General features: G+C 38.9%; 1 protein-coding gene across 6 annotated transcripts in view; it reads left to right on the top strand.

The window, feature by feature from the left end:
- The window catches only part of ROBO1 (roundabout guidance receptor 1), a 1292670-nt gene that overhangs the window by 903720 nt on the left and 375059 nt on the right, over positions 1-13891 (top strand). For all 6 annotated transcript variants that reach the window (XM_070790446.1, XM_070790260.1, XM_070790403.1 and 3 more), the window contains one exon: positions 12555-12881. In XM_070790446.1, the coding sequence (XP_070646547.1) occupies positions 12555-12881 (327 nt within the window). The remainder of the gene's footprint in view (positions 1-12554; positions 12882-13891) is intronic.

Below are 13891 nucleotides of genomic sequence, written 5' to 3'. Positions count from 1 at the left end.
GTGTAGATTAACATTGATTGAAATGCCATGTAATTTGTTTTAACATGTTGAAAATTCATTAGGATGAACTAAATTTCCTTAGCAATAAAAGTATTCACAGGACCATCCATATACTGTTTCACAGTTTAAAATATTGTCCAAAATCCTTTGTCTGTGAAAAATGGTCCTAAAAGCTGAAATAAGCTATTTTATTTTCAGACTAAATATCTTGGTCCATTAGGATAAGCATTAATAAATACAGAATTATTTGTGAATTTTGATAATCTTAGTGTATCTCTAGAGAGTTGACTTGAAATGTTATTCTACACAGTTACCAACTTTATCTATTTTTCTGGCTATGCATAGGATTTTTATATATTGGTAATGAAAATGAAAAGAAAGCCAATACAACTATTCACTCAGTTTATTGAACATCTTTCTGATCATTATCTTGAGCTCATTATCAGGTAGATTATTTATCTCCACTTTGCTTAGGTCTTCTTCTGGGGTTCTGTCTTACTCTTTCATTTGACACATATTCCTCTGTCTCCTCATTTTGCTTAATTCTCTGTGTTTGTATTTATGTATTTACGTAGGTTGGTTATGTTTCCCAGTCTTGGAGAAGTGTCCTTACATCGTATGGGTCCCAGCAGCATGCTCCTCTCTGTTCACAGAATTGTATGCTCCTGGGGTGCCCCCTATGTGGGCTACATGGGCCCTTTTGTTGTGGCAGGGCTGACCGCTGTGGGTGTGCTGGTAGGCGGGGTGGAACTGTGTTGTACTTGACTGCTAAGCCCTACCTTGAGCAGTGACTGGTGTGACCCTCTCGTGACAGGGTAAGCCCTTAGCACTAATAGGTCTACCCTTAGCTCTAAGAAGGAAATGGCAACCCACTCCAGTGTTCTTGCCTGGAGAATCCCAGGGGTGGCAGAGCCTGGTGGGCTGCCATCTATGGGGTCACACAGAGTCAGACATGACTGAAGCGACCTAGCATGCATGGATGCATAGCTCTACGAACGCTAAGAGGGAGGGGTCCAAAAAAGATGCTTGCCTACACCAGTGCCTTCATTGTATAACAAGCTCCCCAAAATGGTTGCCACCAGTTTGTGTCCTCAGGGGAGTTCCAGAGGGATTTCCCCTCTCTGGGAGGCTCTCTGAGATCAGCAAGTGGGTCTCAGCCAGATTCCTTTCAAATTTCTTCTTCTGGGCTGGGACTCAGAGTGTGTAAAGTTTTTGCATGCCCTTTACCAGAAAAGTCTGTTTTCTGTAACCAAATATAAGGCCCTTTCGGCTTCAAAACCAGATATTCTGGGAGCTAATATTCCTGGAGCAGGACACCTGAGTTAGAGAGCCCAGTGTGGGGTTTAGGGGAAAATCTCAGCAATTGTGATTATCCTCCTGTTTGTGGGTCACATGCCTGGAGGTGTAGGTCTTCACTGTACTTCTGTGTCTCTGCCCATCTTTTCTGTCTGATTCTTGTTCCTGCTTTATAGCTTTAGTTATGGAAGATCTTCTCTGCTAGTCTTCAGGGCATTCTCATAGATACTTGCTCTGTCAGTTCAGTTCAGTCACTCGGTTGTGGGCAGCTCTTTGCGGATCCATGGACCACAGCACGCCAGGCCTCCCTGTCCATCACCAGCTCCTGTAGTCTACTCAAACTCATGTCCTTTGAGTCGGTGATGCCTTCCAACCATCTCATCCTCTGTCATCCCATCTCCTCCTGCCTTCAGTGTTTCCCAGCATCAGGGTCTTTTCAAATGAGTCAGTTCTTCCCATCAGGTGGCCAAAGTATTGGAGTTTCAGCTTCAGCATCAGTCCTTCCAATGAATATTCAGGATTTATTTCCTTTAGGATGGACTGGTTGGACCTCCTTACAGTCCAAGGGACTCTTGAGAGTCTGCTCCATCACCACAGTTCAAAAGCATCAATTCTTCGGCGCTCAGCTTTTTTCACAGTCCAACTCTCACATCCATACGTGACTACCGGATAAACCATAGCTTTGAGTAGACTGACCTTTGTTGGCAAAGCAGTGTCTCTGCTTTTTAATATGCTGTCTAGGTTGGTCATAACTTTTATTCCAAGGAGTAAGTGTCTTTTAATTTCATGGCTGCAGTCACCATCTGCAGTGATTTTTACTTGCCCTGTAAGTAGTTGTAATTTTGATGTGCCTGTGAGAAGAGATGATCTTAGGGCCTTTCTGTTCCACCATTTTGGCCCTCTCAACCCTGCTCCATATTGTTTTAAAGCCTTTCTGTGTCTATTAAAGTCTTGAAAATAATATATTTAATCAGTATATCTATATGGAATATTTTCCCCATGGAACAGAGATGCTTCCTCATAGACGACCTTAGAGGCAACATCTGATAATTCTTAGTAAAGCAACCTGGTTGGCTGTGCTAAGTGGTCTAGTTTTCTTTTATTTTGTTTTCATTCTCTTTTGAACATTTTTTAACTGGAATTGTGCCAGATCTTGCCAAGAACTTTATCAGTTCAGTTCATTTGCTCAGTTGTGTGCAGCATACCAGGCTTCACTGAGCATCAGCATCTCCTGGAGCTTGCTCAAACTCATGTCCATCGAGTTGGTGATGACATCCAACCATTTCATCTTCAGTCATCCCCTTCTCCTCCTGCCTTCAGTCTTTCCCTGCATCAGGGTCTTTTCCAATGAGTGGCTCTTGGCATCAGGTGAGCAGATTTTTGGAGCTTCAGCTTCAGCATCAGGCCCTCCAATGAATATTCAGGGTTGATGTCCTTTATGATTGAGTGATTTGATCTCCTTTCAGTCCAAGGGACTCTCAAGAGTCTTCTCCACATATAGAGGGCTAACAAACACATGAAAAGATGCTCAACATCACTCATTATCAGAGAAATGCAAATCAAAACCACTATGAGGTACCATTTCACACCAGTCAGAATGGCTGCGATCCAAAAGTCTACACGCAATAAATGCTGGAGAGGGTGTGGAGAAAAGGGAACCCTCTTACACTGTTGGTGGGAATGCAAACTAGTACAGCCACTATGGAGAACAGTGTGGAGATTCCTTAAAAAACTGGAAATAGAACTGCCTTATGATCCAGCAATCCCACTGCTGGGCATACACACTGAGGAAACCAGAAGGGAAAGAGACACGTGTACCCCAATGTTCATCGCAGCACTGCTTATAATAGCCAGGACATGGAAACAACCTAGATGTCCATCAGCAGATGAATGGATAAGAAAGCTGTGGTCCATATACACAATGGAGTATTACTCAGCCGTTAAAAAGAAAACATTTGAATCAGTTCTAATGAAGTGGATGAAACTGGAGCCTATTATACAGAGTGAAGTAAGCCAGAAGGAAAAACACCAATACAGTATAATAACACATATATATGGAATTTAGAAAGATGGTAACAATAACCCTGTGTACAAGACAGCAAAAGAGACACTGATGTAAAGAACAGTCTTATGGACTCTATGGGAGAGGGAGAGGGTGGGAAGATTTGGGAGAATGGCATTGAAACATGTAAAATATCATGTATGAAACGTGATGCCAGTCCAGGTTCGATGCACGATACTGGATGCTTGGGGCTAGTGCACTGGGACGACCCAGAGGGATGGTATGGGGAGGGAGGAGGGAGGAGGGTTCAGGATGGGGAGCACATGTATACCTGTGGCGGATTCATTTTGATATTTGGCAAAACTAATACAATATTGTAAAGTTTAAAAATAAAATAAAATAAAAAAAAAAAAGTCTTCTCCAGCACCACAAATCTTAATGCAACATAGGCACAATATACAGTTAGACTGATGGATAAGAGGGTGAGAGAATTTAGACTTTTAATACACAAATATTTTTGTTTGGTGTTTTATTGAAAATAAAATTCTCTTAGTTGCATGTTAATTGGAAATTTTATGAAAGGGCAGATAGCAAGCATGAACTCAGCCAAACAGCTCAACCCTCCAACCCCTTTGTCACAGCTTATAGCAAAATCCTGACTGATTTGACTCAGCTGAGGCAGTTCTTGCAGTTAATGCCATAGTAGCTTCTGTACGATCATATTATTAAAAATAGGGGGATGGGCAAGCAATATTGTTTCTAAAATTTAACTTATGCTGCTGTCTGTCTATCTCACCTCTCTGGGGAAACCACCATATGATATTAGATTCTGTAGAAATATTGCACAAACACCAGGGATTCACTCCTGGATTTTCATTTTGGTCTATTTTGGTGATCATTTTAGATGGTAACAGACAGTAGCAATGGCATTCAGTTAATTACTGAGATTATTCTAAGTTTTGACTAGAGAAGATCCCTCTTCCCCCATTTGCTATGTGGAATTATAATCAAGGGGAATTAGGATGGAGCAAAGTACCTAAGGAAAATGGTGTGATCCATTAATCATATAATTATTTTAATGCATTCTGTATTCCTTTACTCTGTATAATTTAGGTGAAATTACCTAAATTTTCTGTAGAATGAGCTCTGTTTTTCTAGTTGGAGTAAGCATCAGTATTTGGGAAACCTGGATAACTCAATAGAGAGAATGTTTATGTCTGCTCCCTACACAGTGAGTGATTAATAGGTGCTGTCTTCTTATTTCTAACAAATATCTCTTTGTAGGATGAAATTCTGACAGGAAAATTATAGGATTGGTGCCCATGATAGAATTTATGTTAATAATTGGAGGCCTTTTGCTTCTTAAGATGTAAATGGAGCTTAAATAAAAAGGTTAAGGAGGCAAAGCCCTTTTAAGAATATAGGTACTTCTTTACAAATATGGGTATGTTGTCAAGGCAGTATATATTCTACCCCCACCCTTGGGCAAATGTCACTGAATTGTCTATTAATATTCATTGTACATCTGTCATGTGCTCATTGAACTTGTTTCTCATGTGCTTTTAGCAATAGTACAAGCATTCTTGTGATGCAAGATGTTTTAATATAATATATGATACAAATGGATATTTTAATCATTTTTGGTTTTCTTATTTTACCTACCAAGGAATAGGAAAAAAAATTTGGATCAAAACAAGAATTTGTTAATAAAATAAATACTGCTTCTCTCAATCTACTAAGAAACAGACTTGAAAACATAAACAGACAAAACCCTGAGACATGTATTACTGCTTATACTAGAAAAGAATAAAACCATACATTTGAAAAAGTAAAATTATATATTTATATGTTTTGTATACCTCGATAGAATATTAGAAAGTCAGTCTCTTAAGTGGTTACTTACTTTCGTTTCTGCAAATGTGTGTCTAAAAGGGGGGAACACTTTATATCCAACTAGGAGTTTAATTCCCTCGTAATAAATCTCATGTGACTTTGATATATTTCCTTGAAATACTTAGCACTTACGTGTGTATCTTTTTCCAGCTGTGGTTGTGTAAATATTTAGATATTTCAGTCACTTATGTTTATATTTTATCTTCCAACTGGGCAGTTGTTGAAGGAATCCTGCCCTGCCTTTTTCCCTGATGCTGCCCTTGCCTGGAGTCAATTGTGTTATATTCCCAAGGTTCCACCAGGATTCCTGCCAAGGGCAGTTGACATTATCATCATAGTTCCTTGTTAAAAACCTTACTCCATCAACCTCTTTCTTATTTTACCCTCTCTTCTTTTTAACTTTTTTAGTTTCTTAGGCAAAATTTGAATTTCGTTTTGCCTAGTGTAATATAAACCTTTTATTATATAAAAAATGCTCAAATTAACATAACTAAAATGGTGGTTTGGAGAAGGCAATGGCACCCCACTCCAGTACTCTTGCCTGGAAAATCCCATGGACGGAGGAGCCTGGTAGGCTGCACTCCATGGGGTCGCTAAGAGTCAGACATGACTGAGTGACTTCACTTTGACTTTTCACTTTCATGCATTGGAGGAGGAAATGGCAACCCACTCCAGTGTTCTTGCCTGGAGAATCCCAGGGACAGAGGAGCCTGGTGGGCTGCCATCTATGGGGTCGCACAGAGTCAGACATGACTGTAGCGACTTAGCAGCAGCAGCAGAATGGTGGTTGTTGGATGGTTTATAGGAACTCTGAATTTATGATTGAAGAAAGAAGGCTTTTTATGAATCGTGTGTCAAGAATATTGTATAAAGAGAGCTGCTTTGACGGTGTGGAGATGGACACAATGTTTAAGGAAAAAGATTGCAGTAACTAGGGGTCTTTCATTAACTCTCTTCTGAGATTTATCTGTGCTCTTCCCTACTTATTCTTGGTGTAACTCTCTCAAGGTCCTTTGAGAAAGTGAGGCACAGTGATTCATAGAAGTTGGGTGGCTTTTCCTTCAAAGCATGTTGGTGGAAATTAATAGGAATCAGTGGTATTTACCTTTAATTGTGCAAACAGTATGTAGAAATTGAGGTTTCTCAAATATTAAAAACTGATAATATAGGATAGCTACTCAGAACTGCAAGCTCATATTGGAGAAGATTACACAGTACAAGGAATGATTTATATTCTCATTCATTCATCATGAAAGTCTTTACTGAGTTAAGTGACTATGGAATCATATGATTTACAGTTAGATATTCTGATTGTCTGGGAAAAGAACATTAGATGTCATCAGGTTTGACTGCGTCTTGCTGTTTTTTTAATCTACCTTTTAAAATTAAATTAAAAATTAAAATTAACATCTTGTAGCATTGGAAGCAAGAGTGGACAAAGCCTGTTTCTCTTTAGATTTTAACTAATTAATCCTAGCAATGTTTATGGAATAGTGGGAAAGAGCAAGGATTTTGAATCTGATTTTAGACTTGGATCGCAGCACTGCCACCTTCCAGCTGAGTGACAGCAGGGAGTCTCAGTCCCCGAATGTGGATACCAGATAACAACACCGCACCTCATAAAGATGCTGTTTGTGATAAAGGAGATGATGGACATTTCATATTTGTTTTTTTTTTCCATTTGCTTTCTTCCTTAGACATGATAATAAATAATAACTTATTATGGTTTTTATAGAGATAATGATTGCCATTTATAATTGTTACTATTGAGGTTGTAAATGTCACTGGAATTAGAAAGCTCCTTTCTTCAAGGTTCTATATTATGAGAAATGTTGCATTTCTGTTTTTTATTATGATTTCCAAAGGTTTTGGCTCTTCTGTCAAATAACTTTTTTTTTTTTTTTTTGCTATTCATTCTCTTTGGATGCTTATATGCTAACAGAGTGTGTTTTCATTTGAAATGTATTCCTCAGAAACAAAGTTCAGTGGGATGTCTTGCAAAGAGAAAAATAAAAACAGTTCAATGGCCAAATAAGTTTGAGAAATGCCACGTATTATATTCTTCTTCTAGCACACATAATATGCATTAGCAAGATTAAAAGATTCTGAGAACCGCAGTTCTCTTTTTTGAGCAAACAAGCTGAGAAAAGAGTATTCCACAGAGCATTTTGAAAGTTTAGCCTTTAATAGAACAGAGAGCATTTTTATTGCTGAAACTCTTTACTGAATGCTGCTGTACAAACATCATGGTGAAAACTTGGGCCCGAGTTCTCCACTTCCAGAGGCATGCTGGCCGTGGGCCAGGTGTATGGGGCCATAGGTTAGACACGGAGAGAGTCCTGAGCTCCACTGTATTTTCATGGAGCCTGGGTGATCTCCAGTTTCTGTAATTGGCCGTTACTTCCTCTATCCACTCTCCCTAGACAGATTTATTCCTTCCCAGGGTTTCAGTCTCCAGCTTGATTCTCATCTAGAGATCCAGCTGAGATTTTTTTTTTTTTCCTTGAGGTCTGGATATTTCATTGGCAACTAGTTGTCTTCATTTGTATATTCTGGAAGTATCCCGAACTCTCCATGACTCATGCTGAATAAATCATCTCTGTCCTTCTTCCTCTGACCATAGTCACTCTTTTATTCTGGACCTTCACTGGGGCTGCCCTTCACCCATTGCTCAGACCAGAATCTTGAACTTTCTCTACCTGCCGCTTCTCCTCCACCTTGGGCATTTTTCATTTCCGTCTTTTTCCAAATTGCCAGTGAGTAGATCCTGTTGATATTGTAACTGTCTCTAGAGGCTACCTTCTATCTTCCTTTCTGTCATTCAAGATCCAAGTACAAGCTTTCAGAATTTATTATTGAAAGAGTGCGAAAGTATCCTAAAATCTCTTCCTAGCTAGCTGCTGCATTCTAGTTTCATAGTACCAATAGTGACCTTTTTAATACCAAACTTGAGCATGCAGTCCCTTGCTTACAGTATTTGAATGTTCTTATTGCCACATTGGGAATTTCCTGGTGGCTCAGAGGATGAAGCATCTGCCTGCCATGCGGGAGACCAGGGTTCGATCCCTGGGTTGGGAAGATCCCCTGGAGAAGGAAATGGCAACCCACCCCAGTATTCTTGCCTGGAGAATTCCATGGACAGAGGAGCCTGGCTGGCTACATTCCACGGGGTCGCAAAGAGTCGGACACGACTGAGCGAGTTCACTTCACTTCATTTCATTGCCACATTACCTGCCTCCTGGGAAATCTGTATGCAGGTCAAGAAGCAACATTAGAACTGGACATGGAACAGTGGACTGCTTCAAAATTGGGAAAAGCTGTATATTGGTACCCTGCTTATTCAACTTATATGCAGAGTGCATCATGCGAAATGCTGTGCTGGATAAAGCACAAGTGGGAATCAGGATTGCTGGGAGAAATATCAATAACCTCAGATATGCAGATGACACCACCCTTATGGCAGAAAGTGAAGAGGAATGCAAGAGCTTCTGATGAAAGTGAAAGAAGACAGTGAAAAAGCTGGCTCAACATTCAGAAAACTAAAATCATGGCATCTGGTCCCATCACTTCGTGGCAAATAGATGGGGAAACAGTAAGAGACTTTATTTTTGGGGGCTCCAAAATCACTGCAGATGATGACTGCTGCCATGAAATTAAAAGATGCTTACTCCTTGGAAGGAAAGTTATGACCAACCTAGACAGCACAGTAAAAAACAGAGACATTACTTTGCCAACAAAGGTCCGTCTAGTCAAAGCTATGGTTTTTCCAGTAGTCATGTATGGATGTGAGAATTGAACTATAAAGAAAGCTGAGCGCCACAGAATTGATGCTTTTGAACTGAGGTGTTGGAGAAGACTCTTGAGAGTCCTTTGAAATGCAAGGAGGTCAAACCAGTTAATCCTAAAGGAAGTCAATCCTGAATATTCATTGGAAGGACTGATGCTGAAGCTGAAGCTGAAGCTGAAACTCTAATCCTTTGGCCACTTGATGGGAAGAACTGATGGATTGGAAAATATCTTGGTGCTGGGGAAGATTGAAGGCAGGAGGAGAAGGGGACAGAGGATAAGACAGTTGGATGTCATCATTGACTCGATGGACATGCATTTGAGCTAGCTCTAGGAGTTGGTGATGGACAAGGAGGCCTGGCGTGCTGCAGTCCATGGGTCATAACTGACACGGACACGACTGAGCTACTGAACTGACTGAACTGAACCAATTGCCTTCAGTTAGGTTCCAGAACTTTGGCTTGACATACAAAGCCCATCACATTACTGCTTCATCAGGCATGGGCATCATAATCTCTGATGTCCGCCTAAACTGAGATCACACAAGTCACTGTAATCTTCTATATCTGTGCTTCTGAATGAAATCCTCTTTCTTTTCTTCCTGACTCATTTTTTTAAGACTCGCCTCAAGTTTCTTATGTTGGCATGCCTCTCTCAGGCAGTCTTAAAGTGCCCATTTTTTGTATTCTCATAGCAACCTATACATGTCACTTTCTTATCTAAAATACACTTTCAGGATATAAGTAAAATCTACTTAAATATATATGGCCTCAGCAGTTGATCCTCATTAGCATCCAGCTTTCATAATTAGAGCCAAAATAAAGGCCAGTAATATAGTATAATGCTGTATTTTCTGGAGCTTTCCAGTACTTGTATTTGGGTAATCTTAAATTCAATTTAAATTTCATTTGCCATCAGTATAGCTTTTGTGAAAGACCATGAATTTCCAAGTAATTTTTCCCCATGTTGCTGGCTTATTTCCTCCACTTCTAGAGCCTGGTTACATTTAAAAGATTTATGATATGTTGTATATCATGCACTGAACTAAAGCTATTTCTCAGTATTTCAGATTACAAAACTATTACTCAATATTTCAGATTATATGTTTTTTGTTTCATGGTGGACATAAGCAAATAATAGATCTTTTAGTTTCATCATTCATCATTTCGTTAGGAAATAGTAACTGTAGTAATTACAAATTAGAGCCATAAATAAACTCCATGCAGTGTTTATAGTCTAGTAGAGGTTAAACAGTGTGTATATATGGTTACAATTTAAAAAGAAAATCTTTTGGGACTTCCCTGGTGAACCAGTGGCTAAAACTCTGCACTCCCAAGCCAGGGGGACCGGATTCAATCCCTGGTCAGCGAATAAGATCCCGCATGCTGCAACTAAGAGTTCACAGATGCGACTGAAGATTCCGCATACCCCAGTGAAGATCGAAGGCCACATGCCGAAACTAAGACCTGGCACAGCACAATAAATAAAATATAAAATTAAAAAATAGACAAAAAATAAAAATGAAATATTTGCAGTATTTTCATACAGAGCATGATAAATAAGCTTCAGATCATTCCACTCAAATAAGGGTTTGCTGTTAGCACTTTTTGTTTATTCAACATGTATTTATTGAATATGTGGTGTGAGCAATCTGCCATGTATAAGAGAAGAAACCGTGAGCAAAATTAGACCCGCAGAACTTCAGAGTAATGGGAGAGACAGTGTTCAAGGCATCTAGCGAATAAATTTAAAATATAATTCTCATATTTTACCACAGGTAATTTCATACCCTTGCTAAAAAGAAGCATTTAAATTTTGTGGTAAAGGTCAGAGAAGGTAGAGATTTGAAAGAGGAATGGGTATCCACTAGAATAAGATCTTTTTGAGACCAGACCCTAAGGCAGGCGTAGGCCTTGGAAGGAGGAAGCTTAATATGGAACAAACAGAAAACTCAGGTGAAGAAAGCAGAGAAAGCAGCAGAATAGCAAGGGTCCTGAGAGCTAGATAGGGAAATGAACACAGTCTCCAGTAGGTCTTGTTAAAGACTTTAAGAGCAATGAGTTTATTTTAAGAGTCACCGAAATAGGGGAGGACCCAGATTGTATTTACACTTCAAAGCCTTCATTTGGCTGCATTGAAGTGAAGCTATTTAAGAGCGTTCCTAAATCCTGGTGGGAATCTACAGCAGTTTGATCTGGGATGGTAACTGGCTGTACAGATTGCGATGAGTAAATTGATTTGAGAAATTTGAGGGAAGATTAAGGAACAGAAAGAGGTGTCAAGCAAGACTGCTTTCTACTTTTCTTTGTTCATTGAGATTGGAACACTAGATGAGAACAAGGTTTAAAGTTTGGTTGTTGAAGTTGAGAAACCTTTAAGATTTTTACATATTAAATCTATCCATGGCAACAGTAAGGTAGGAACATTAAAAATATGAAAGTTGATCCCTGTTTTAGTGATTACAATCTCATTGGAAAAAATAAGGCACAAACAAAATATTTAAATGACACTCTCAGGACTTTGCTTGTTAAGCAATACGTGTGATCTAGAATGTAGCTCCTCACCTAATATCCTTTTCCATTTAATATTGAATTATTTAAACTCAATTATGTAACATTTCATCTTTAAAATCTACTAAAGTAATAAAATCATGATTGGAGACTAATGAACTTAATTTATTGAATAAAAACTCTGGGAAAGTATATATGCGTGTATATATAAATATGTATATATAACATATGTGTGTGTTGTATATGTGTGTGTGTGTGTGTGTGTGTGTGTGTGTGTATGTATGGGGCTTCCCAGGTGACACTAATGTTAAAGAATCTGTCTGCATTACAAGAGAGTTTGATCCTTGGGTTGGAAAGATTCCCTGGAGTAGGAAATGGCAATCTGCTCCAGTATTCTTGCCTGAAAAATTCCATGGACAGAGGAGCCTGGCAGGCTACAGTCCATAGGGTTACAGAGAGTTGGACATGGCTGAGCAATCCTTATGTGTGTGTATATATATATATATGTATTAATATATTTATGTACATGTATTTATTATTTAGAAAGATATGAAAGTCTATATAAAGTTCCATCTTGCATATTTCAACATAAATGTTCATTAATATATAGCATATGTTTTACTAAAGTGTTGATTGATGTTGCATTGAGGAGGAGATTCCAGGAAGCCATGCCATTATTTGTAACAGTCAACAATTCTCTAACACATTCCTCTGCAAAAACAGGCACGTACATGGTACAAACAGACAGGGTGATGGCTTCTGAAACAGGGGATTTGGAGAGTAGACGGGATTTGTACAGACAGAGATTTAGCAAGAGCACTTTCTAAGTGGAGAGTCAAAAGGATTCAGGAATTAGAAAGTATGGTTAAAGTAGACACCAGAAGGATTAGTAGACACCAGAAGGTGTCTAGTAGACACCAGAAGGATTAGTTAGGAAGGTTAGGAAGAGTAGGTCAATACTGTGCAGTGTTTATTGGATGGTAGTGCTAATGCCTGGGCTTTTGAAATAAGACTTTTAATTGTTTTCAAGTTGATGATATGAAGCTATTTTGTCAATTCTTCTGCAGGCTCCCGTCTTCGTCAGGAAGATTTTCCACCTCGTATTGTTGAACACCCGTCAGATCTAATTGTCTCAAAAGGAGAACCTGCAACTTTGAACTGCAAAGCTGAAGGTCGCCCCACACCCACCATCGAATGGTACAAAGGTGGGGAGAGAGTGGAGACAGACAAAGATGACCCTCGCTCACACCGAATGTTGCTGCCAAGTGGATCTTTATTTTTCTTACGTATAGTGCACGGACGAAAAAGTAGGCCTGATGAAGGGGTCTACGTCTGTGTAGCAAGGAATTACCTCGGAGAGGCTGTGAGTCACAATGCATCGCTGGAGGTAGCCAGTAAGTAAAATGGGCTTTTAGTGTTGGGGAGCACATGGCCTGTGAGTTGGTGGAGGGATGGCAGCGTGGGATCGTTTACCTTGTTCATCACAGGCTTTACCTGAGGAAGATCTGTAGCTTTATATGTGTATATCATCCACTATTTATTTGAATTTTCTGAATTTCTCATCCTAGCTGGTTATTCCAGCTAAATTGGGATTCATACATAGTTGTGAACTGTTTTACCTATTTTTTTTTGAAATTTAAGAACATTTTTATTTTATAATGGACTATGAGTTGACTTACAGTTTTGTGTTAGTTTCAGGTGTACAGCAAAGCGATTCAAGTATACATATATCTATTCTTTTTCAAATTCTTTTCTCCTTTAGGTTTTTTATAGTATTGAGCAAATGTCCTTGTGTTGTGTTTTACCTTTTGGAACTGTTTTCTGTTGAAGATGCTCACTGAAACTGATTTATTCCCCTCCTTTGTTCCTTTTAAATATATAGAGTAGAGGATGTAAGAAGAATACTGTAAGATATTTTTCGTTTGTCTTCATTAGGAGAAATACTTTCGACTGGTAGTGGAAGTTATGGTTTTAAACTGTTTCCAGTTGTCAGAACTATATTATACTTTGGGTAAAGCTAAATCTAGAGAAATGTATATATTTGCCTCATACTTTATCATCTTTGCTACACTGTAGTGCACTCTGAGAGGAAAACATGTGATGGGAATCCTTGGGTGGCTGATGGTTCAGTATATTTATACAGATAAAAAAGGCCACTCGTTTGAAATTATCTCAAAAAGGATTTGGTTAACTAATGATTCAGTTGTTATACCTAGAGTCTAGATGTGTAATGTATTGTATTTGAATTAGAAACAGGCTTTTCTTATTTTCAATAAGGATTCAAGAGTCAGAAAATTTCATTCCCTTGAAAGAATCCTGCTGAGCATATGTATATATGACAGAAATTGAGAATTGTATATGGATTAGAGAGACAAATGAAATTAGATCTAATTCACTTTAAATT

This window comes from Bos indicus, chromosome 1 (genome assembly GCF_029378745.1).
Source record: "Bos indicus isolate NIAB-ARS_2022 breed Sahiwal x Tharparkar chromosome 1, NIAB-ARS_B.indTharparkar_mat_pri_1.0, whole genome shotgun sequence".
Lineage (NCBI taxonomy): Eukaryota > Metazoa > Chordata > Mammalia > Artiodactyla > Bovidae > Bos > Bos indicus.
Note: the sequence above shows the minus strand (reverse complement) of the source record. Positions and strands in the feature narration are given on the sequence as shown.